At 48.4% G+C, this 26,692-nt stretch overlaps 1 protein-coding gene across 2 annotated transcripts in view; it reads left to right on the top strand.

Annotated features, from left to right (window-relative positions):
* The first annotated feature begins 2,244 nt into the window (after nucleotides 1-2,244).
* The window catches only part of FBXL20 (F-box and leucine rich repeat protein 20), a 156,618-nt gene continuing 132,170 nt past the window's right edge, over nucleotides 2,245-26,692 (top strand). For both annotated transcript variants that reach the window (XM_063959723.1, XM_063959722.1), the window contains exon 1: nucleotides 2,245-2,383. In XM_063959723.1, the coding sequence (XP_063815793.1) occupies nucleotides 2,342-2,383 (42 nt within the window). In that variant the 5' untranslated portion in view covers nucleotides 2,245-2,341. The remainder of the gene's footprint in view (nucleotides 2,384-26,692) is intronic.

Here is a 26,692-nt window from a genome sequence, read left to right as displayed (position 1 = left end):
GCAGCAGCAGAGGGAGGGAGAGAGTGGCGGCCCGGCGGCGGTGGGTACGGCGTACCCACGACTAAATTCTTAAGGGTACGCCGTACCCACCCACTTGCACCACTGCAGAGCACAAACAGAGAATTTAAGTGGTATGAGGTGACTGAAAAACACAGTGAAAAATACAAAACAGTATATCCTGTGGAACACTATATGGTATATGAGACCCTGACGCACTTAGCCCCCCAGGGTACAGAATATAGTGATAGCAGTATGTGTGATACACAGAACAGAAACCACACAGCAGCTATAGGCACACAGTCACAGGTACAATGCAGAAATTATCACATATAACCAATAAAACTACACTGGACTAGTAATACAACATATAGCTATGTACAGTATGTATAAAATATAACAATGCACAGTAAACACTGGATGTATATCACGGAATACTTGTACTAAATATTCATATAGTAGTGCACTTGTTCTTAACTAACTCTGTCTAAACGACATGTAGAATACTTAAGTGCCTGTAAATGCACAGCGCTGATGAGATAGGCGGCTTTACAGAGGAGACAGTGCCCAGCAGTCCCAGGTTCAGCGCAGCTATGTGAAATGGCGCCCAAACGCTGACCGGGAGTGAGTGAGGGAGAGAGAGAGAGAGAAATGCAGCTCCAGGGCGGGAACACCTGCTGTAGATGACGCCTGGAGCTGGGGGAGGGGCTACAGGTCAGCACCTTATCCCCTCTGCTGGTCTTCACCGCCGGGTACTATGGAGCCTATAACAAATGGATTTCTGTAAATCCGACCTGTGCTCCCTGCACTGGTGGATATAGTGGGGTCCCTGCACAGCCACAGTGTCCACGCCAGCGGCACGGTATGTCTCCTGGGACCAAGACAGGATCGCGATTTACCGGCGGGTACCAGCTGGGGGACCCTCTTACCTCGTCCCTGAAGTGCGGCCATGCGATCCAGGAGAGCAGCAGCGGTGATGTGTGCCTGATGACCGAAGCGCCTCCGCTGTAAGTACCCGGGAACCAGGCCGCAGGAGTATACAGCGCCGATGAGGGAGGTGATGGAGACGCAGCACAGAATGTGAACATGACATACACTGCAACTAGTGCTTGTGCTGCGGCCCTTGAAGTCTTTTAAAAAGGCTCTTTACAGAGCTGCCTAGCGCAGCCCCCCCCTGTTAGTGACCTGCACTGCAGGCACCAACTTACAAACGGAGCTCCAGTGCCTGGAAGCGGGGCTATAGAGGAGGCGGTGCAGTGCATCCTGGGAACAGTCAAAGCTTTAGCCTGTTGGTGCCTCAGATCAAGATCCAACTCTACACCTCGATGTTATTACCTGTGGAATCCCAGTGTACCCCGCTGCAGAAAGTGGAACTGTAGTGTGCAGGGGCTCTGTTTTACAAATTTGGGACACACATTTAGCATTTTGTATTGGCCCTGGAAATTAGGGGCAGTTGGAAGCTATGTATATTTTACAATCATTTGCTATCTGCATTCCACAGATTTTATGGCTACACAATCTTTTCTGTAATGTTTTGAAAACATTAACTATTATAAAGGATCAGTTGTAGCCTGGAAAATATGCTTGGTTATAAAACTGCATTTATTGCAAATAATGGTTATTTGGTAGGGACAGACATGTACATAGTACATAATAAAGTACGGAGCACGCTCAGATGCAGGACGCTCTCTTCCCTCTAGCCTAGAATGACTAATCCCTCAGGTGACAGATATATTCCCTGTGAAATCCCTCAGTAAATCGTCTTAGACACAGGTTTAAACTATAAAAACGCAGCAGACAAAGCGGATTACCCCCATACACCACCCCCTGACCGGACAGGCCGGGCCCCACACAGGAAGGCACGGGCGCTTTAATACCCCGCCGGCCCCTTCTAATGATTCCCGCGGTAATGACGTCACGTTTAAATGCCCTAGCTCTCGTTGTTGTCTGATCTGTCAGCCTGGGGGAAGGGGCATCCTGGGGTCCAGTCTCGCTGAGGCAAGCCAGGCACCGGGATGTGAGAGCGGTCTCCGCTCCGGTCTCTAGGCCGCTGCCGGTTCCTAACTAGTCTCTGGAGCTCAGATCAGCTGTCAGCCTGTAAACTCCGCCCCTTCTGCTTCCGTCAGCCAATCACAGGCGTCGATGCTGGCAGGTGCGGGTGTTATTGTTTTGGGCTAAAGTTAAAGGCCTCAGAGACGGGAGAGAATCCCGGGCCCTCCGGTGACAGCGCCCGGAACATCCCGGGGAGAGAGGCAGCAGCAGCCGCACGGGTCACCTGGCAACAGCCCCGGCCACAGCAGCACACAAAGGGGCCCAGCACCCCAGGACACCTGCAGCCGCCCCGATGAGGAGAGAGATGAACGGGGTGACCAAGAGCCGGTTTGAGGTGTGACCCGAGGCAGTGTGTGTGAGGGGGAACGCCAGTTGTTGTGTATAGGATGATATATATTTTGCTTCGGGTGAGAGACACGCAGGGACGTGGGTGATGCTGGGGACAGCGGCGGTGCCGGGCTACCTCACTGATAGAGAGGGTTTGATGAAGCTTGAGTGGCTGTGGTGTGTATAAAGTGGCAGTGTGTGGTAATGGAGAGGGGGCATATGGATAGCGAGTGACTTTTATAGGGAGTGGGCTCCTGGGTGACTATGAGCCTTTTATAGTTGGGGGGTGGGGGCATTTGGCTGACAGTGAGCGATATGTAAGGAGGAAGCATTTACAGTAGGTGACAGAGGGTCCTGTAGTTGGGGTATGGGGGTGTTGGCTAACCGTAAATTACATATGTAAGACGCATTTGGGTGACAGTGGCATCTATTCATGAAGCAAAGAAAAGTCTCCAGAGGCGAGCCAGTGGAGAAATTGCCCATGGCAACCAATCAGCTGCTCTGTATAATTTTATAGTTTGTGAATTATAAATGTTACTTCAAAGCTGATTCGTTCTTCTCCACTCTTTTCACTGCTTCATGAATAGACCCCAGTAAGCCCTGTACCTACAGTGGGAGGGTGACTGACAGTTACTTTTGTAATGAGGAGGGTATCAGGTTGCTAGTTTTGTGCCATAACACTATCTTGTTGAGGCAGTGATCTGCCTGTGCATTGTAATGGGATGGTGCATGTATGTCTTGCATCTGGCTATGGCAGTCAGCCTGACATTGTTGTGTGCATGGGGGAGGGGACTGGTATACAGTTGTAAGCCATGCTGCCACTTCTCCTTTTGGTTTCATTGTAAAACTATCATACTCCTTTGACTTTTATTTTTCCATACCACCTTTTTGGCCAGTGAGAGTATGTGAATAAAGGAGGGTCTGATGGGCATTGTATGAAGGGGGCAGGAGTTTGGCCATAATGTTACTGAATAACTCTCGGTGGTCTGATGCAACTTTCTGTGACTCAGTTATATGAAGGGTGGATCTGCTTGTCCCAGCTGTTTATAAGGAGGGTGTAGGATGTGTGACACATCTGTTGTGACAGGAAGCTGGTGTCATTTTCCTTTATATTATGGTAGATGCTAGAATCAAGTGGGCTAAGGGACCTTTTCTGTCTGGGGGAGGAGTTACGACACAAGGGGGAGGAGCTATGCCAGCGGGATAGTTCCTCTACTATCCACGCCACCAACTATTACCTTTAGTAATCAGGTGGCGAGCCACCGAGCCCGAAGCGTGGCGAGCGAAGCGTGGCGAGCGAAGCGAGCACGCGAGGGTACTTTTTCGGGTACTCTGTTCGCCCGTAGCTTCTTCCCCTGGTGACGTGTCTCCTCCCCTAGATACGTCAGAAGGTCCCTTCTCCCACTCCAAAATAGAATCAACCTTTATATTATAGTGCAGTGAAAGTCTCAGGGCTTGAAAGGACCAATCTGATGCTGAGGCATAACATGGAAGTTGACACTATACCTTTATAAAACTCTTAAATATGTTTAGGGCCTGATTCTGAGTCATTTTTCAATACTTGTTTGTATAAGCAAGTTTATGCTAATGCTAGTATCAGCCCTTCCCCTTTTGTACAAGCATACGTCTGACTGTGTAAGCACTTAGATGCCCACTGTCAGATTCTTCAGACACTGTAATACCGCTTGGTGCATCTTTGGACGCCACCATTGGTCATACCATGGAAACTTGCACCAGCCCTATGGTAGGTTTCCCATCTGAGTATGGCCCCAATGTGAGTGATTAAGTATCTGTGTACACCTACCACTTCAGTGTCATTCCCTTAACACACCCACACGACAGTATATCACAATGCGTCTGAATAGTCAAAGCCGAGAAGCACCCAGTACATTTCTGATACTGTGTGCACAGCGGAGGAGTAGCGATTGAGACACAGTGTAATGCATGCACCATAAGAGTTTTTAGTTTTTTTTTTTTGTGCACATGCACTAGCTGAAATCTGTTATCTTCGGCATTGCATGCAACTCAGAATCAGGCCCATAAAGATTGAGTTACAACATGGACAATGGGTATTCCTTAGTGTTCATTCTAGCACCTTGCACCTGTCACAACCCATGCAGTTCCTCTTTTCTTCCTGGGGTGTTGCTCTCTTCCCTGGTGCTTGTAACACACTTTGGTCTGTATCTCGGCAATGAGATACAAGAGTTCAAGTCAGGCAGTCCCAACATCAGTCCTCAAGGCACACTAACAGCATACTTACCTACATTGTAAGTCTCCTCTCCGGGAGAAGCCCGGAGAGGAGACGCTGCAGGTGTCTTCGGGGGGCGGGTCCGGACTGTGACATCACTAAGCCCCGCCCTGCATCGGGAAATGCCGCGATTCGCGGGTCCACGGGAAGGAGGCAGGGCTAAAATGACGCGTTTTGCGTAATTTTAACCCCTTCTCCACCCGACGGACCCACGAATTGTTATCTCTCCATCCTGCTCACATCACTAGGGTGCGAGCAGGATGCGGGAGACCTGCCCACTCTTCCGTGGGTGCGGGGGGCTACCCCAAAAAATGGGAGCCTCCCGCAGCTTCCGGGAGAGTAGGTAAGTATAACTAACAGTCCAGGTTTTATTGATAGCCATGCTTGAGCACAGCTGACTGGGCTATGTACTAAGACTTGGTGAGAAATAAAGTACCAGCCAATCGGCTCTTACCTGTGTACATTTTTTCCAAACACAGCCTGTAACATGGCAGTTAGGAGCGAATTGGCTGATACTTTATCTCCGTCCACTTTATCTCTCTCCCAGGCTTGGGTGGTCATTCCGACCCGTTTGCACGCAACGGTTCTTCATTGCAGTGCGAATGGGTTGGAACTGCGGCTGCGCCCACATTGCGTACGCGTGTCGTTGCTCGCTGGGCAAAGACTCCAGGACCGATGAAATCGATCACAGGTGCGATCGCAAGAAGATTGACAGCGGGAAGGAAGATCGGGCGTTTACTCACCGTTTCCCGTGCGTGGTAAGGCGAACGCAGGCGTGTCCAGGCGTTTGGAGGGCGGATGTCTGACGTCACAGCCGGGACCTTCATCGCTGGATCCGTTGCACTGGGTAAGTAGCTGCAGGGCTGGTCTTGTTTTGCTTGAAACTTTTTTTTTTTAGCATAGTAGGGCTGCACAAGCGAGCGCAGCCCTGCTATGCTAAAATACACTCCCCCATAGGCGGCATCAAGTTGATCGCACAAGCAGCAAAAAGTTGCTATGTGCGATCAACTCGGAATGACCCCCTTAGTACGTAGACCACACAGACCACAGTGTTCTAGAGCACAGGTACTCAAACTCAGTCCTCAGTACCCCACACGGTGCATGTTTTGCAGGTAACCCAGCAGGTGCACAGGTGTATTAATTACCTTACTGACACATTTTAAAAGGTCCACAGGTGGAGCTAATTATTTTACTTGCAATTCTGTGAGGAGACCTGCAAAACATGCACTGTGTGGGGTCCTGAGGACCGAGTTTGAGAACCTGTGTTCTAGAAGCACCAGGGCAAAGAGCGACACACCAGGCAGGAAAGAGTAACTGCATGGGTTGTGATAGGTGCAGGGTGTTCCTTTGGACAAAGTACTCTGACAATGACTTTTTTAATAAAGGCTGCCGTTTTTACTTTGAAATCACATGGAAAATGGCACTGATGGCGTATAAAAGAGTTTTTAAGTATTTGTGGGGTGACGACGACAACATTTAACAGGCTGCACAGTACTTTGACAAAGATATAATAGGCTGACATAGCATTGTATTTTTGTATTGGCTCACAGTATTATGGAAGGATATTCAAACTGATACTGAGAAATATCTGGTACTGTGCATATTATGGTTCTGCGTAAGGATTATTCTATAACATCAGATAACATGGAGACCTGACACATAACAATGAATATACTCTGACAAAGAATTAAGAGAAAGCATAAGTTGATTTTGAAGAAGCTTTAACTTTTATGCTACAGATAGTGTTATTTGAGCACTGAACAGAGAGAACCTAGTCTGCCAATGGAGCCTGTATCTCAAACATTAAGCTTAACCGCTATTTTACATTATATAAAAGCCAGTGTGTTGCTGAACAAAATATGCATACGTTATCTAGAGTTTATACCTGGTTAAAACTAGCTATCCATTTTATTTTATTTTTTTTGTGTTGCTTGCACTATTTGTCGAATGTGATTTAGGTGCATTTGCTGGATTATAGATCTACTTGTTTTTTTTTTTTTTTTTTTTTTATGCTGGTAGCATTATAGTTTCAAATTGTCATCCCTCTGGTAACCTAGTTAACCAGAAACCCACAAGTACAGTTATGTGATAGTAGAGTCTTTAACAATTTTGCTTACAAACAAAAAGTTAGTGGAAGGAAATTGTTATGAAGGGAAGATTGCTTCTATAACTTTATGGTAGCGTTTAGTTTCTCTTCGTGCAGAGGACCTTTCCCATAACCCCTTGGTCCATGTCACAATCTAAGAAAAAGAAGAAGCAATACTTCCCTGCGCTGGAAGTGTAGATGCTGCAAATAAGTATATGTTCCGGAGTTATCAACCGGAGAAACAAATAATGCCACAACACAAAAATGTATATACAAATTGCGCTTCAACACTGGATAAATGGAATACTTCAGACCGGTTTGCTTCCCAAAAATCTTAAAGTCTGTAATCGATGTCTTCAGGATATAATTTTTGTATTGTGCCATGTCACAATCCATTTGGAATAGAAAAGTGTGGCAAGTGGAGCAAGACACCGTGCCCAAAGCGTGGCGAGCGTCCAATTCTGCAGAGAAAAAAAAAATTCCCCCAAACGAACAAAGAAAACATTTAGGAGCTGTAAGGGCGGAAGTTCTCTCCTGCCCACTCGTTTTGTCACGTCCAGGTCCTTAGCACGAAGGCAACATAGACACAACCATAACTTTATGGAAGATTCTGTCAATACGTTGGCAGAAGACAAGTCTAGTTCTCTTCTCCTATGATGGGATAGGTTAGGTCTAACTAGTACTGACTTTCCCAGTTGACGGCAGATAAGAACCACTTGGCCCATCTAATCTGCTCTTTTATGACACTAATACTCCTTTCACACTGCCAATGCCTGATCCCACCCAGGAATTGGAAACAGGTCCTTCCCGGTTAGGAGCCGGCATTGGACGCTGAAGCTGGCTTCCCTGACCTGGCAATATGCTGGGCGGGTTGCCATGCGGCATGGGGCGGAGCCGGCAGCGGGGGTGGAGGTGGCACTGGGAGACGAGATCATCTCCGCGCCGCATCTCCCTGTTGTAGTGAACGGGTCTGAGCCCGTTTACGCTGCCCTTGATTCGGTATTCAACCCGGGAATAACACTGCTTTATTCCCGGGTTCAATTGCTGGGTCAGGCGACCCGGGATTTCGGCGATGCCCCTTTCACGCCGCACGCTGACCCGTGTCAACCCGACAACATGCCGGGTTGATACCGGGTTATTTGTGTGGTGTGAAAGGGGTATTAGTAGTTAAGTATCATTAAGTGAATTGTTAATTTCTCTGACGTCCTAGTGGATGCTGGGGACTCCGTCAGGACCATGGGGAATAGCGGCTCCGCAGGAGACAGGGCACAAAATTTAAAAGTTTGACCACTAGGTGGTGTGTACTGGCTCCTCCCCCTATGACCCTCCTCCAAGCCTCAGTTAGGTTTTTGTGCCCGTCCGAGCAGGGTGCAATCTAGGTGGCTCTCATAAAGAGCTGCTTAGAGTAAAAGTTTTGATAGTTTTATTATTTTCAGTGAGTCCTGCTGGCAACAGGCTCACTGCAACGAGGGACCTAGGGGAGAAGAAGTGAACTCACCTGTGTGCAGGATGGATTTGCTTCTTAGGCTACTGGACACTAGCTCCAGAGGGACGATCACAGGTACAGCCTGGATGGGTCACCGGAGCCGCGCCGCCGACCCCCTTGCAGATGCCGAAGTAAGAAGAGGTCCAGAAACCGTCGGCTGAAGGCTTTTCAGTCTTCATGAGGTAGCGCACAGCACTGCAGCTGTGCGCCATTGCGCTCAGGCACACTTCACACCGGCGGTCACTGAGGGTGCAGGGCGCTGGGGGGGGCGCCCTGGGCAGCAATGTTAATACCTTTCTGGCTAAAAAGAATACATCACATATAGTCCATGAGGCTATATGGATGTATTTCACCCCTGCCAGGTCTCAGAAAAACCGAGAGAAGAGCCCGCCGGAATAGGGGGCGGGGCCTATCTCCTCAGCACACAGCGCCATTTTCCTACACAGCTCCGCTGCTAGGAAGGCTCCCAGGCTCTCCGCTGCACTGCACTACAGAAACAGGGTAAAAAACAGAGAGGGGGGGCATTTTTTGGCGATATTATATATATTTAAGCAGCTATAAGGAAACAACACTTATATAAGGTTGTTCCTATATAATTATAGCGCTTTGGTGTGTGCTGGCAAACTCTCCCTCTGTCTCCCCAAAGGGCTAGTGGGGTCCTGTCTTCTATCAGAGCATTCCCTGTGTGTCTGCTGTGTGTCGGTACGTGTGTGTCGACATGTATGAGGACGATGTTGGTGTGGAGGCGGAGCAATTGCCGGTAATGGTGATGTCACCCCCTAGGGAGTCGACACCGGAATGGATGGCTTTGTTTATGGAATTACGTGATAATGTCAGCACGCTGCAAAAGTCGGTTGACGACATGAGACGACCGGCAAACCAGTTAGTACCTGTACAGGCGTCTCAAACACCGTCAGGGGCTGTAAAACGCCCTTTGCCTCAGTCGGTCGACACAGACACGGACACCGAATCTAGTGTCGACGGTGAAGAAACGAACGTATTTTCCAGTAGGGCCACACGTTATATGATCACGGCAATGAAGGAGGCTTTGCATATCTCTGATACTGCAAGTACCACAAAAAGGGGTATTATGTGGGGTCTGAAAAAACTACCTGTAGTTTTTCCTGAATCAGAGGAATTGAATGACGTGTGTGATGAAGCGTGGGTTACCCCTGATAAAAAACTGCTAATTTCAAAGAAGTTATTGGCGTTATACCCTTTCCCGCCAGAGGTTAGGGCGCGCTGGGAAACACCCCCTAGGGTGGACAAGGCGCTCACACGTTTATCCAAACAAGTGGCGTTACCGTCTCCTGATACGGCCGCCCTCAAGGATCCAGCTGATAGGAGGCTGGAAAATACTCTAAAAAGTATATACACACATACTGGTGTTATACTGCGACCAGCAATCGCCTCAGCCTGGATGTGCAGTGCTGGGGTGGCTTGGTCGGATTCCCTGACTGAAAATATTGATACCCTGGATAGGGACAGTATTTTATTGACTATAGAGCAATTAAAGGATGCATTCCTTTATATGCGAGATGCACAGAGGGATATCTGCACTCTGGCATCAAGAGTAAGTGCGATGTCCATATCTGCCAGAAGAAGTCTATGGACACGACAGTGGTCAGGCGATGCGGATTCCAAACGGCATATGGAAGTATTGCCGTATAAAGGGGAGGAATTATTTGGGGTCGGTCTATCGGATTTGGTAGCCACGGCAACAGCCGGGAAGTCCACCTTTTTACCTCAAGTCCCCTCCCAGCAGAAAAAGACGCAGTCTTTTCAGCCGCAGTCCTTTCGTTCCTATAAGAACAAGCGAGCAAAAGGACATTCATATTTGCCCCGAGGCAAAGGAAAGGGTAAGAGACTGCAGCAAGCAGCCCCTTCCCAGGAGCAGAAGTCCTCCCCGGCTTCTGCAAAGGCCTCAGCATGACGCTGGGACCTTACAAGCGGACTCAGGGGCGGTGGGGGGTCGCCTCAAGAATTTCAGCGCACAGTGGGCTCACTCGCAGGTGGACCCCTGGATCCTGCAGGTAGTATCTCAGGGTTACAGGTTGGAATTCGAGAAGTCTCCCCCTCGCCGGTTCCTAAAATCTGCTTTGCCAACGTCTCCCTCAGACAGGGCGACGGTATTGGAAGCCATTCACAAGCTGTATTCTCAGCAGGTGATAATCAAGGTACCCCTTCTACAACAGGGAAAGGGGTATTACTCCACGCTATTTGTGGTACCGAAGCCGGACGGCTCGGTAAGACCTATTCTAAATCTGAAATCTCTGAACCTGTACATACAAAAATTCAAGTTCAAGATGGAGTCACTCAGAGCAGTGATAGCGAATCTGGAAGAAGGGGATTTTATGGTGTCCTTGGACATCAAGGATGCTTACCTTCATGTCCCAATTTGCCCTTCACACCAAGGGTACCTCAGGTTCGTGGTACAAAACTGTCATCAGTTTCAGACGCTGCCGTTTGGATTGTCCACGGCACCCAGGGTCTTTACCAAGGTAATGGCCGAAATGATGATCCTTCTTCGAAGAGAAGGCGTATTAATTATCCCTTACTTGGACGATCTCCTGATAAGGGCAAGATCCAGAGAACAGCTGGAGGTCGGAGTAGCACTAACTCAAGTTGTGCTCCAACAGCACGGGTGGATTCTGAATTTTCCAAAATCCCAACTGATCCCGACGACACGTCTGCTGTTCCTAGGGATGATTCTGGACACTGTTCAGAAAAAGGTATTTCTTCCGGAGGAGAAAGCCAGGGAGTTATCCGAACTCGTCAGGAACCTCCTAAAACCAGGGACAGTGTCTGTGCATCAATGCACAAGAGTCCTGGAAAAAAGGGTCTCTCTGCTATGGTGGTTGCAGAGTGCTCATCTGTTAGAGGGCCGCAGATTCGGCATACAGAACTGGGTCCTAGTGACCACGGATGCCAGCCTGAGAGGCTGGGGAGCGGTCACACAAGGAAGAAACTTCCAGGGCGTGTGGTCAAGCCTGGAAACGTCTCTTCACATAAATATACTGGAACTAAGAGCAATCTACAATGCTCTAAGCCTGGCAAACCCTCTGCTTCAGGGTCAGCCGGTGTTGATCCAGTCGGACAACATCACGGCAGTCGCCCACGTAAACAGACAGGGCGGCACAAGAAGCAGGAGGGCAATGGCAGAGGCTGCAAGGATTCTTCGCTGGGCGGAAAATCATGTGATAGCACTGTCAGCAGTGTTCATCCCGGGAGTGGACAACTGGGAAGCAGACTTCCTCAGCAGACACGATCTTCATCCGGGAGAGTGGGGACTTCATCCAGAAGTCTTCCACATGATTGTAGTCCATTGGGAAAGACCAATGGTGGACATGATGGCGTCCCGCCTCAACAAAAAACTGGACAGGTATTGCGCCAGGTCAAGAGACCCTCAGGCAATAGCTGTGGACGCTCTGGTAACACCATGGGTGTACCAGTCAGTGTATGTGTTTTCCTCCTCTGCCTCTCATACCCAAGGTACTGAGAATTATACGGCAAAGGGGAGTAAGAACGATACTAGTGGCTCCGGACTGGCCAAGAAGGACTTGGTACCCGGAACTTCAGGAGATGCTCACGGAAGATCCGTGGCCTCTACCTCTAAGAAGGGATCTGCTTCAGCAGGGACCGTGTCTATTCCAAGACTTACCGCGGCTGCGTTTGACGGCATGGCGGTTGAACGCCGGATCCTAAGGGAAAAAGGCATTCCGGAGGAGGTCATCCCTACCCTGGTCAAAGCCAGGAAGGAGGTGACTGCACAACATTATCACCGCATTTGGAGAAAATATGTTGCATGGTGTGAGGCCAGGAAGGCCCCGACAGAGGAATTTCAACTGGGTCGATTCCTACATTTCCTGCAAACAGGATTATCTACGGGCCTCAAATTAGGGTCCATTAAGGTTCAAATTTCGGCCCTGTCGATTTTCTTCCAGAAAGAATTGGCTTCAGTTCCTGAAGTCCAGACTTTTGTAAAAGGAGTACTGCATATACAGCCCCCGGTTGTGCCCCCAGTGGCACCGTGGGATCTCAATGTAGTTTTGGATTTTCTCAAATCCCATTGGTTTGAGCCACTCAAATCGGTAGATTTGAAATATCTTACATGGAAAGTAACCATGCTACTGGCCCTGTCTTCAGCCAGGAGAGTGTCGGAATTGGCGGCTTTATCGTATAAAAGCCCATATCTGATTTTCCATTCGGACAGGGCAGAATTGAGGACGCGTCCTCATTTTCTGCCTAAGGTGGTATCAGCGTTTCACCTGAACCAGCCTATTGTGGTGCCTGCGGCTACTAGCGATTTGGAGGATTCCAAGTTGCTGTACGTTGTCAGAGCATTGAAAATATATATTTCAAGGACGGCTGGAGTCAGAAAATCTGACTCGCTGTTTATACTGTATGCACCCAACAAGCTGGGTGCTCCTGCTTCTAAGCAGACGATTGCTCGTTGGATTTGTAGCACAATTCAACTGGCACATTCTGTGGCAGGCCTGCCACAGCCTAAATCTGTCAATGCCCACTCCACTAGGAAGGTGGGCTCATCTTGGGCGGCTGCCCGAGGGGTCTCGGCATTACAACTCTGCCGAGCAGCTACGTGGTCAGGGGAGAACACGTTTGTAAAATTCTACAAATTTGATACCCTGGCTAAGGAGGACCTGGAGTTCTCTCATTCGGTGCTGCAGAGTCATCCGCACTCTCCCGCCCGTTTGGGAGCTTTGGTATAATCCCCATGGTCCTGACGGAGTCCCCAGCATCCACTAGGACGTCAGAGAAAATAAGAATTTACTCACCGGTAATTCTATTTCTCGTAGTCCGTAGTGGATGCTGGGCGCCCATCCCAAGTGCGGATTGTCTGCAATACTTGTACATAGTTATTGTTACAAAAAAATCGGGTTGTTTATTGTTGTGAGCCATCTTTTCAGAGGCTCCTACGTTATCATACTGTTAACTGGGTTCAGATCACAAGTTGTACGGTGTGATTGGTGTGGCTGGTATGAGTCTTACCTGGGATTCAAAATCCTTCCTTATTGTGTACGCTCGTCCGGGCACAGTATCCTAACTGAGGCTTGGAGGAGGGTCATAGGGGGAGGAGCCAGTACACACCACCTAGTGGTCAAACTTTTACATTTTGTGCCCTGTCTCCTGCGGAGCCGCTATTCCCCATGGTCCTGACGGAGTCCCCAGCATCCACTACGGACTACGAGAAATAGAATTACCGGTGAGTAAATTCTTATTTTTTGTGTCCCAGTTTCATTCTACTTCATGTTAGCTTATCTATGTTGCCCAGGAACGTGGTTTGCAGAATTATTTTGAAACCATTGAAAGTGAAAAGGCCCCCATACACGGGTCAAACTTGTCTCAGACTTCTCTGAGCAACAAGTCTGACCTGATTTCCTGGGCAGCTGCCCGGGAGGGCTACATCAGATTTGGCACTCGATGTGCCATTTTTTTTTTACATGCAGTTTGCATCAGATAGCACCCATGATGTGCTTAAAAAGCACCCACGATGTGCCACTTAAGTCCCTAAATCCGATTTATCCTATGTGCTGCACATTAGGATCTGTAGGATCCTATGTGCACGGGAACGCGCATCAGATCCAACCCCATGTCAAACAGAGATTATTTGGCCATTGTCATCCGATTTATTGGAATGATCCGTTGGAATTGAATAAATACAGGCCACATCGCACCTCTTTATGGAGGCCTTAAATCCAGCCATAACGGTAAGAGGGGTGCTACTGCCTTGTCTCCTCTGAGTGAGGCGTACCATCTTTGCCCTTGTATATAGTTTGTGTGACGATGGGACTGTTACGTGGACAGATTTGTTGGTACAGCTCATTGAAACAATGCTTTATTAGTCCTGAAAAGTGATGGCATTAAAAGCTATTGTGTTATGTATTCCTGTGTGCCTTTGCTATATCATAAAATAAAGCAAAGAAACTGTGAAAAGAGATAATTATTGCTTATTCTCCAAAGATATTCTAAAATTGCCTGGACAGATTTGTTGGTACTCCTTAGAAAACATAATAAATAATTGTGGTATAGTCTTATTTGAAACTATTTGCGTTATTGGATTAGCATCAGATATGTCTTCAATATTCTAATCCATTGGTTCCCAAACTGTGGTACCCTTGAAGTGTATGTATGTGTATATGTGTATATATATATATATATATATATATATATATATATATATATATATATATATATAGCAAATGCTCTCCCTCTGCGCCAACTGGTATACTTGATAAAGACTGTCACCTTAAATAGAACCAGGGAAAATTTAATAAAGGTAGCCTGATTCAGCTAAATCCCCTGTTAGATGGGACTAAAAATAGAAATAAAAAACAATAGGAGAATCGGCGCCTGGGGGTCGTATCAACACCCAATTTTTTTAACCCTTGAATGGTTAACAATGTTTAAAATAAAGTGATAACATGTTCCATCATCTAAAATTTATTAAAAGACATAACTTCAAAACCAATATTGGTACAGAGGAGATATGTTATTCCACACTTTAAGCAGTATGATTCTTAGCGTAGAATACAATTGTAGGTGATTCACAGCAGTCTCCTCCTTCTCCTTATAGTTGGTTCGGAGATAACATCACAATACGTATATCCCAATGCGTTTCGTCTTATACAAAAGACTTCATCAGGGGAACATCTATAATTGTAGAAGAATTTATCAAAACTAAATATAATTAAAAAATCTAAACTAGAATATTACATTCCATTAAAACATGAAGGTAACATATGATCATACAGAATATGTAATTATACAAAACATAGAAAATACGTCCGAGCAGACAGAAAGAGGACAACAAAAAAAAGGAAGAAAGAACATCATGATGGCATCTTGGGTCATACCTCGAATGACTGGAATGTACAGTCGTTTATACGAATAGTAAAATACGATAAGACTCGTTCATACGTGCTTGGTGGGAAATCCCATATATCACCGGGGCTTTCTGGTATGCAACCAGTTTGGCCTAATTAAGAAATATAGATCTGATCAAGTATGCCAAACTGTGACATTGTATATTAAATGGAAAAACATCAAAAAATATAATAGTATCCTCTACCAGCAATATTGATACTGGTGGGGCACTAATCTCTTGTTCATGTGGAATACCCCTGTTAAAGGGACGGCCTTATAATTTGATTAGGTTCCACAAAAAAGATGTGTTAACCATCTGCTATTAGGTTTTACACCATTAATTGGTCAAGCATATAACGATATGCATTCATTAATTATTTGCCCTAATTATTTGCCCTAATATGAATTCATCAGGTTCCCTATCTGAGTGATTTTTCTGAACCTGGGTATCCAAATTTTTCTTTTACAATTATTCTCACTATAAGGTACGTGAGGCGACACTTAGATATTTTTTGATGTTTTTCCATTTAATATACAATGTCACAGTTTGGCATACTTGATCAGATCAATATTTCTTAATTAGGCCAAACTGGTTGCATACCAGAAAGCCCCGGTGATATATGGGATTTCCCACCAAGCATGTATGAACGAGTCTTATCATATTTTACTATTCGAATAAACGACTGTACGTACCGTTGTGCGGTAAAGCGGTACCACACACACACTTTTTTTTTTTTTTTTAATACATTTACCCAATGTCTTTTGGACAGAAGAATCAAAACTGGAGCTTTTGGGCAAATCACATTAGCTGTATGGGCCTAATTCTGATTTAACTGTATAGCAAAAAAAAAAAAAAAGGTTACTGTGCACCTGAGCAAGCCAACTGCAGGTGGGGCAGATGGAAAATGTGCAGAAAGTTAGATGTGGGGTGTGTCAAAACCGAAATCTAAATTGCAGTTTAATAGTAATTATGTCTAATATTTGTGGGCTGTATGCAGAATCAGCTAGTATTTCCCCTGCACAGAAACTATATAAATATATTTGCTCTCGTTGCATTGCCTTTTTTGCTTATTTTCAAATCTGGATCAGGCCCTGTGGTCCATGAAAAAGTTAAACTCAAAGAGCACCAGACATACTGTAAAACATAGAAGAGGCTTGGTTATGTTTTTAGGCTCCTTTGCTTTGAATCTGTGCAGGCAGAATGAAATCTGTAGACTGTCAAGGCATTCTGCCTAGTGTTGGAAAGTTTTTTGTCTCAGTTGCAGGTCATGGGTCCTCCAACAGGATAATGACCCAAAACACACAGCTAAAAGCACCCAAGAATGGATAAGAACAAAACATTGCTCTATTCTTGCGTGGCCTTCTATGAGCCATGATCTGAATCTTATCAAACATCTATGGAAAGAGCTGAAATATGCAGTCTGGAGAAAGCACCCATCAAACCTGAGACAGCTGGGGCAGTTTGCTAAGGAAGAGTGGTCCAATCTACCTGTTGACTAGGACAGAAGTCTCAATGGGGTCGATTCTATTCGGCAACTAATGAATAGCGCCGGGAATTAGCTCCCGACGCTATTCAATTCAGCAACTAATTACCTGCAATTGTCGGGGAATTCTTCTCTCATCCCCGGGGGATGAGAAGAGAAACCCGACAAAAGTGCTGCCTCGCGGCCGGCGCGAGGCTGATTCTGTCGGGAATCAGCCTCGCGCCGGGGAGTTAAGTCGGAGAATGCCCGTTCTCCCGACAATTCAACCTGTTTTGTCGGCGAGAACGGGCCATCGCCGACGTAACTAGTTGCTGAATTGAATAGCGTCGGGAGCTAGTTCCCGGCGCTATTCATTAGTTGCCGAATAGAATCGACCCCAATGAGAGTTACAGAAATCGCTTGATTGTAGTGATTGCCTCTAAAGGTTGTGCAACAAAATAATAGGTTATGGGTTCCATCATTTTTGTCTATGCAGCTTTCAATTGTTTTATTTCTTAAGATATTATGTTGTGCCTTCCCGTGGGCAGTGCCTCTGAGATGGCTGCATTTAGAGCTTCTCTGTCTCTCCTATTCTAATCCATCTGCATCGTGCACCAGGGAGTGGACTGTTTGCTCTGGACACTGGACTTGCTCACATGCATGCACTCCGATTTGGTACCCAGGTATCTTCTATCTCCTCCATCTAGCTACATTGTCATAGCTGGAGATGATGCTTGGCGTGGTGGCTGCCATGGCCTGGATGATCATGGTTCTGTGTTTCACAGGATGATTCTGTTTTGCACCCTACTCTGCAGACTACTCTTGCTCTACTACTGTCTCTTCTCTGCTGAGGCGGGCTCTGGTAGCTCCTGTCGCTTGGTGTAACATCAAGTTTGGCTGTTGAGGAGTTGATAGTGTTCTGTGGTATGCTGCGAGAACCTGCTTCTGTCCTCCTGATGGCTGGGATTTTGAGGAGACATGGTGACCTTCTGTGGATGCGGTGGCTTTCGTGGAATGTGTTTTGGGTTGCGACTCAGGGCCATACTTGTGTGCTGCCAGACTGCAATCTGACTAGATTGCTTATAAATTAAGCATGGATCTCTCCGCGTGTATGCCCATAGCGATGCGCGGCCCCGCGTGTCGCTATCACTGGTTCTAGATTGTGCCTGCATGCAGTCACAATCTAGTCAAGGCGCTCACTTCACCCCTGTGTGAAGTGAGCGCACCCTCCCCCCCCCCCCCCCCCCCCCCCCCCGTTAACCCCTCCTCCGCTCAGCACACATAGCGCTGAGCGAGGGGAGAGATGTGTGCTGAAAGGTCTGTTATAGGGGGGTAATTCAGACTTGATTGTAGCTGTGCCAAATTTAGCACAGCTACAATCCAGAAGACAGACATGCAGGGGAACACCCAGCACAAGGCTAGCCCGCCCCGCATGTCTGGCCCGAACGCAGGGCTAGCCCGCCCTGCATGTCTGGCTCGAAAGCATCGCACAGCGGCGTCTCATTTGCACTTCGGGAGTAATTCCTGGCCAACGCAGCTCCTGCGCGCTGGCCGGGACCTTTCTCGTTGCTGTCCGGGTCGTAGCCGCCTCGGCCCGCCCCGGCACGGTAGCGTTGGCCGGACCGTGCCCCCAAAACGGCGGCATAATGCCGCTGTGCTGTCCCCTCCCACCCAGCAACCGCCTCTGCCTGTCAATCAGGCAGAGGCCATTGCTGGGCTCCGACAGCCATCAGCTGTCAGCCATGCGCATGCGCCCTTAAGACCTGATCAGCTGCTGTGCAAATTTGCACAGCACCGATCAGGTCTGAATGAGGCCCATAGATCGCTCAGCACACACCTTTCCCGTGTGTAGTGTACCCCCTCTTTAGTGGTCTAGTTCCCTAATCAGTGCTTTTGGTCTGTGTCCTTGCATTTATATGTATACGGATGTTATCCAGATTTGACATTCTCATTGTGTTTGCCTGTGCAGTTATTTTTTACTTCTCTACTTTTGCTTTTCTAGTGCCACCAGGTGGCCTTGAACAGTTATTTACACACACTTCTGATTATTCAAATTCCATTTATGGTTTGCTTGTATGAGTTGTGGTACACAGGACGTATTATTTGTTACACACTGTTTCCCTGACGTCCTAAGTGGATGCTGGGACTCCGTAAGGACCATGGGGAATAGCGGCTCTGCAGGAGACTGGGCACAACTAAAGAAAGCTTTAGGACTACCTGGTGTGCACTGGCTCCTCCCACTATGACCCTCCTCCAGACCTCAGTTAGAATCTTGTGCCCGGCTGAGCTGGATGCACACTAGGGGCTCTCCTGAGCTCCTAGAAAGAAAGTATATTTTAGGTTTTTTATTTTACAGTGAGATCTGCTGGCAACAGACTCACTGCAGCGAGGGACTAAGGGGAGAAGAAGCGAACCTACCTAACTGGTGGTAGTTTGGGCTTCTTAGGCTACCATTAGCTCCAGAGGGATCGACCACAGGACCCGACCTCGATGTTCGGTCCCGGAGCCGCGCCGCCGGCCCCCTTACAGAGCCAGAAGCAAGAAGTGTTCCGGAAAATCGGCGGCAGAAGACTTCTGTCTTCAACAAGGTAGTGCACAGCACTGCAGCTGTGCGCCATTGCTCCTCATGCACACCTCACACTCCGGTCACTGATAGGTGCAGGGCGCTGGGGGGGGGGGCGCCCTGAGGGCAATATAATACACCTTGGCTGGCAAATCATCACAATATATAGTCCCAGGGCTATATATGTGATAAATTACCCCTGCCAGAATCCATGAAAAAAGCGGGAGAAAAGTCCGCCGAAAAAGGGGCAGGGCTATCTCCCTCAGCACACTGGCGCCATTTTTTCTTCACAGTGCAGCTGGAAGACAGCTCCCCAGGCTCTCCCCTGTAGTTTTCAGGCTCAAAAGGTTAAAAAGAGAGGGGGGGCACTAAATTTAGGCGCAATATGTGTATACAAACAGCTATTGGGGGAAAAATCACTCAGTTATAGTGTTAATCCCTGCATTATATAGCGCTCTGGTGTGTGCTGGCATACTCTCTCTCTGTCTCCCCAAAGGACTTTGTGGGGTCCTGTCCTCAGTCAGAGCATTCCCTGTGTGTGTGCGGTGTGTCGGTACGGCTGTGTCGACATGTTGGATGAGGAAGGTTACGTGGAGGCGGAGCAGAGGCCGATAAATGGGATGTCGCCCCCTGTGGGGCCGACACCAGAGTGGATGGATAGGTGGAAGGTATTAACCGACAATGTCAACTCCTTACATAAAAGGCTGGATGACGTAACAGCTGTGGGACAGCCGGCTTCTCAGCCCGCGCCTGCCCAGGCCTCTCAAAGGCCATCAGGGGCTCAAAAAACGCCCGTTACCTCAGATGGCAGACACGGATGTCGGCACGGAGTCTGACTCCAGTGTCGACGAGGTTGAGACATATACACAATCCACTAGGAACATCCGTTGCATGATCTCGGCAATGAAAAATGTGTTACACATTTCTGACATGAACCCAAGTACCACATAAAAGGGGTTTTATGTTTGGGGAGAAAAAGCAGCCAGTGTTTTGTTCCCCCATCAGATGAGTGAATGAAGTGTGTAAAGAGCGTGGGTTCCCCCGATAAGAAAATGGTAATTTCTGAAAAGTTACTGCTGGCGTACCCTTTCCCGCCAGAGGATAGGTCACGTTGGGAGATATCCCCTAGGGTGGATAAGGCGCTCACACGTTTGTCAAAAAGGGTGGCACTGCCGTCTTGGGATACGGCCACTTTGAAGGAGCCTGCTGATAAAAAGCAGGAGACTATCCTGAAGTCTGCATATACACACTCAGGTACTATACTGAGACCTGCATTTGCCTCAGCATAAATAGTGCTGCTGCAGCGTGGTCTGATACCCTGTCAGATAATATTAATACCCTAGACAGGGATAATATTTTGCTAACATAGATCATATTAAAGACGTCGTCTTATATATGAAGGATGCACAGAGGGATATTTGCCGGCTGGCATCCAGAATTAATGCAATGTCCATTCTGCCAGGAGGGTATTAGAGACCCGGCAGTGGACAGGTGATGCTGCCTTTAAAAGGCACATGGAGATTCTGCCTTATAAGGGTGAGGAATTGTTTGGGGATGGTCTCTGGGACCTCGTATCCACAGCAACAGCTGGGAAGAAAATTTTTTACCTCAGGTTTCCTCACAGCCTAAGAAAGCACCGTATTTTCAGGTACAGTCCTTTCGGCTTCAGAAAAGCAAGCGGGTCAAAGGCGCTTCCTTTCTGCACAGAGACAAGGGAAGAAGGAAAAAGCTGCACCAGACAGCCAGTTCCCAGGATCAAAAATCTTCCCCCGCTTCCTCTGAGTCCACCGCATGACGCTGGGGCTCCACAGGTGGAGACAGGTGCGGTGGGGGCGCGTCTCGGGGACGTCAGGGACCAGTGGGCTTGCCCACAGGTGGATCCCTATGTTCTGCAAGTAGTATCACAGGGATACAGGCTGGAGTTCGAGGCGACTCCCCCTCGCCGTTACCTCACATCAGCCTTGCCTGCTGCCCTCGGAGAAAGGGAGGTAGTACTGGCGGCAATTCACAAGCTGTACTTCCAGCAGGTGAAATCAAGGTACCCCTCCTTCAACAAGGCCGGGGTTACTATTCCAAAATGTTGTGGTACCGAAACCAGACGGTTCGGTGAGACCCATTCTAAAATTGAAATCCTTGAACACTTATATACGAAGGTTCAAGTTCAAAATGGAATCGCTCAGGGCGATTATTGCAAGCCTGGAGAATTTCATGGTATCACTGGACATCAAGGATGCTTACCTGCATGTCCCTATTTACTCTCTTCACCAGGAGTACCTCAAAATTGAGGTACAGACGTTGCCGTTGGTCTGTCCCGGCACCGAGGGTATTTACCAAGGTATCCCGTGCTTGGACGATCTCCTTATAAAGGCGAGGTCCAGGGAGCAGTTGTTCATCGGAGTAGCACTATCTCGGGAAGTGCTACAACAGCACGGCTGGATTCTGAATATTCCAAAGTCGCAGCTGGTTCCTACGACGCGTCTACTGTTCCTGGGTATGGTTCTGGACACAGAACAGGATAAAAAGGGTTTCTCCCGGAGGAGAAGTCCTATGAGTTGTCGTCTCTAGACAGAGACCTCCTAATACAAATACCGGTGTCGGTGCATCAATGCACGCGAGCCCTGGGAAAGATGGTAGCTTCTTACGAAGAAATTCCATTCGCCAGGTCCCATGCAAGGATCTTCCAGTGGGATCTGTTGGACAAGTGGTCCGGGTCGCATCTTCAGATGCATCGGCAGATAACCCTGTCTCCAAGGGCCAGGGTGTCGCTGTTGTGGTGGCTGCAGAGTACTCATCTTCTAGGGGGCCGCAGATTCGGCATACAGGACTGGGTCCTGGTGACCACGGATGCCAGCCTTCGAGGCTGGGGGGCAGTCACACAGGGAAGAAACTTCCAACGACTATGGAAAAGTCAGGAGACTTCCCTACACAAGACCCCTGCTTCAACACCGGCCGGTGCTGATCTAGTCAGACAACATCACGGCGGTCGCTCATGTAAACGACAGGGCGGCACAAGAAGCAGGATGGCGACAAGGATTCTCCGATGGGCGGAAAATCATGTGTTAGCACTGTCAGCAGTGTTTATTCCCGGAGTGGACAACTGGGAAGCAGACTTTCTCAGCAGACATGACCTCCACCCGGGAGAGTGGGGACTTCATCCAGAAGTCTTCCAAATGATTGTACACCGTTGGGAAAGGCCACAGGTGGACATGATGGCGTCCCGCCTCAACAAAAAGCTACAAAGATATTGCGCCAGGTCAAGGGACCCTCAGGCGATAGCGGTGGACGCTCTGGTAACACCGTGGGTGTACCAGTCGGTGTATGTGTTCCCTTCTCTGCCTCTCTTACCCAGGGTAATGAGAATAATAAGAAGGAGAGGAGTAAGAACTATACTCATTGTTCCGGATTGGCCAAGAAGAGCTTGGTACCCAGAACTCCAAGAAATGATCTCAGAGGACCCATGGCCTCTGCCGCTCAGACAGGACCTGCTGCAGCAGGGGGCCTGTCTGTTCCAAGACGTACCGCGGCTGCGTTTGACGGCATGGCGGTTGAACGCCGGATCCTGAAGGAAAAGGGCATTCCGGAGGAAGTTATCCCTACGCTAATTAAAGCTAGGGAAGAAGTGAACGCAAACCATTATCACCGCATATGGCGGAAATATGTGGCGTGCTGAGAGGCCAGGAAGGCCCCAAAGGAGGAATTTCAGCTAGGTCGATTTCTGCACTTCCTACAGTCAGGGTGACTATGGGCCTAAAATTGGGTTCCATTAAGGTCCAGATTTCAGCTCTATCGATTTTCTTCCAAAATAGAACTGGCTTCACTGCCTGAAGTTCAGACTTTGTTAAGGGAGTGCTGCATAGTCAGCCCCCGTTTGTGCCTCCAGTGGCACCGTGGGATCTCAACGTGGTGTTGGATTTCCTGAAGTCGCATTGGGTTGAGCCACTTAAATCCGTGGAGCTACAATACCTCACGTGGAAAGTGGTCATGCTGTTGGCCTTGGCGTCGGCCAGGCGTGTATCAGAATTGGCGGCTTTGTCATGCAAAAGCCCTTATCGGATTTTTTTATATGGATAAGGCGGAATTGAGGACTCGTTCCCAATTCCTTCCTAAGGTGGTATCAGTTTTTCATGCGAACCAACCTATTGTGGTGCCTGCGGCTACTTGGGACTTGGAGGATTCCAAGTTACTGGACGTAGTCAGGGCCCTGAAAAGTATATGTTTCCAGGACGGCTGGAGTCAGGAAAACTGACTCGCTATTTATCCTGTATGCACCCAACAAGCTGGGTGCTCCTGCTTCTAAGCAGACTATTGCTCGCTGGATCTGTAGCACGATTCAACTTGCACATTCTGCGGCTGGACTGCCGCACCCTAAATCTGTACAAGCCCATTCCACGAGGAAAGTGGGCTCTTCTTGGGCGGCTGCCCGAGGGGTCTCGGCTTTACAAATTTGCAGAGCTGTTACTTGGTCGGGTTCAAACATTTTTGCAAGAGTCTACAAGTTTGATACCCTGGCTGAGGAGGACCTAGAGTTTGCTCATTCGGTGCTGCAGAGTCATCCGCACTCTCCCGCCCGTTTGGGAGCTTTGGTATAATCCCCATGGTCCTTACGGAGTCCCAGCATCCACTTAGGACGTCAGAGAAAATAAGATTTTACTCACCGGTAAATCTATTTCTCGTAGTCCGTAGTGGATGCTGGGCGCCCATCCCAAGTGCGGATTGTCTGCAATACTTGTTTATAGTTATTGCCTAACTAAAGGGTTATTGTTGAGCCATCTGAGAGGCTCCGTTATTGTCCATACTGTTAACTGGGTATAGTATCACGAGTTATACGGTGTGATTGGTGTGGCTGGTATGAGTCTTACCCGGGATTCAAAATCCTTCCTTATTGTGTCAGCTCTTCCGGCACAGTATCCTAACTGAGGTCTGGAGGAGGGTCATAGTGGGAGGAGCCAGTGCACACCAGGTAGTCCTAAAGCTTTCTTTAGTTGTGCCCAGTCTGCTGCGGAGCCGCTATTCCCCATGGTCCTTACGGAGTCCCAGCATCCACTACGGACTACGAGAAATAGATTTACCGGTGAGTAAAATCGTATTATTTCTCTGCTACATAGCGTATCATTTTGCACTAGGAGCCATTGGCACTTTAAGAGTTTGAGAGTGTGGGCTGGCTCCTCCCTCTTAGCCCCTCCTACCAGACTCTGTTTAGAAAATTTGCCTGGAGGAGCCGGTCACAGCTAGGGGAGCTCTACAGAGCTTCTTTAGTAAAAGTTTTTATTTTTAGAGTTTATTATTTTACAGGGAGGCTGCTGGCAACAGCCTCCCTGCTTCGTGGGACTAAAGGGGAGGAGTAGTGTCCGCCCTGCAGGGTCTGAGCCACTATCTTCGCGGACAGGACACTGAGCTCCTGAGGGGATCGAACGTTCCCCGCCACAGGGGATCGCTCACCCTGGCGGCATGGCGCCACCCCCTTACAGAGCCCGAAGTTCAGTGGCGAGTCAGTCACCGGCCCCCCTAGCAAGCGGGGAGCCGGTGTGAAGATGGTGGTAACAGGGTATGGAACGCAGTACTAACTGCGCTCCAGGGAGCAGCGGTGCTGTGAGGGGCGCCCTGAGCCAGCGCCTACACCCTACACTGACGTCTTAGCCAGGCAGGGTCCCAGGATCGCTGCCAGAACAATTTCTCAGGCCAGCATAATCTCCAAAAGAGCGGGAAGGTGGCGCCATTAAGGGGGCGGAGCTTCTCCTCAGAGCGGACCCAGCAGCGTTCATCGCCATTTTCCTGCCTGCAGAAACGCTGTCAGTGAAGAGCAGTCCCTCCATATCAACTACAGCTATCTCTCACGGTACCATGGGGATTTGTAGAAGTGGGGGAGGCTGTGTACAAACTGTGTAACCTATTAAGGCGCACAGTCAGTGCTGGTTGGGGTCTCCCTATACCTTGAAAGCGCGGTGTGTGGGTTGGCTCCAATCTCTGTCTCTCTTGCCATTCTTGGGGGTGAAACTCTGTCTAGCCTTCCGTGTGTGTGTGTGTGTGTGTGTGTGTGTGTGTAGTGGCTGAGGTCTCCATTTAGCTATGTCCAGGGACTCTGTCGTATGCTGCAGAGGATATGTCCTCTCAGGATGATCTTATTCCATGTAATTAGGATTGCACTATTTTAGCGCAGATACCAGCAAGGGAGCCTGAATGGTTATCCTCTTATCAAATCTATGATTTCTCAGATTTCTACTAGAGTTGCACAGAATTAATCTGTAACTCAGGTTTTACAGAACTCTGGCAGTTTTGTCCGATTCTGTTACCTCAGGGCCCCCCTCTGTAGGTCCCCACAAACATGCTCTTGCCCAGATTATACAAGATGACACGGATACCGATTCTGACACGGCAGAGGGTGATGGTGATGTGCTCATGGGGGCCGCATCTCTTGCTAAAGGGGTGCAGTTGATGATAGAGGCTATTAGGGATGTGTTTAATATTGCTAATACAACACCTGAGCAGGTTGAGGAGGCTTACTTTACTGACAATAAGAAAGCATCTCTAACCTTCCCTGCGTCCAAAGAATTAAATGCTATTTTTGAGAAAGCATGGGAAAACCTGGAGAAAAAATTCTAGATCCCTAAAAGGGTTCTGGTTGCTTTCCTCTTCCCTGAGGAGGATAGTAAAAAATGGGAAAACCCACCCATAGTAGGCGCGTCTGTATCCAGGCTCTCAAAAAAGGTGGCTTTACGCTCAAATCCATATACACTGCTTCAGGGGAGGTTCTACGTCCCACTATTGCCTGTGCATGGATTTCCAAGCTATAGTAAAGTGGTCAGGCACGTTACTTGAGGATTTGGATACTATGGATAAAAGTGATGTTGAATTGTTTTTATGTAACTTTCAGGATTCTGCAGGATTTATGGTGGAATCCATGAAAGACCTGAGTTCCATAGCTGCAGGGATATCTTCCATGTCTGTCTCGGCTCATAGGGGACTTTGGCTGATCCAGTGGTCTGTCGTCGCGGAATCCAGGATAGGTGTGGAGACCCTACCCTACACAGGTCAGGCTCTCTTTGGGGAAGCTACGAAGAAACTTTTCTTCATCTGCATCACAGTCCTTTCGGGGTGCTAAAACAAGAAAGGCCAAACCGTCCAACACCTTCTTTAGAGAAGGTCGACCAAAATCCAAGAAACCTGCTGCTGCAGGTTCCCAGGAACAGAAGCCTGCTTCAGGTACGCCAAAGTCCGCGGCCTGGAGGTGGGGCCAGTGGGAGCGAGACTCAGTCATTTCAGTCACGTCTGGGTGTCGTCCGGCCTGGATCCCTGGGTACAAGATATTGTGTTCCAGGGGTACCGGCTAGAATTTCAAGATCTCCCTCCTCACCGGTTCTTCCTACAGGGAGCCATCCAGAAGTTGGTGGAGGCACAGGTTATTGTACCAGTTCCTCCCCAGATGCAAAACAAGGGTTACTATTCAAACCTTTTCAAGGTTCCGACACTGGATGGTTCAGTCAGGCCCATTCTGAACTTAAAATCACTAAACCCCTTTCTGAGGGAGTTCAAGTTCAAAATAGTCTCTAAGGGTGGTGATATCAGGTCTGGAGGAGGGGGAATTCCT

The sequence above is a fragment of the Pseudophryne corroboree genome, chromosome 3, assembly GCF_028390025.1.
Source record: "Pseudophryne corroboree isolate aPseCor3 chromosome 3, aPseCor3.hap2, whole genome shotgun sequence".
Lineage (NCBI taxonomy): Eukaryota > Metazoa > Chordata > Amphibia > Anura > Myobatrachidae > Pseudophryne > Pseudophryne corroboree.
This window is presented reverse-complemented; position numbering and strand designations above follow the sequence as displayed.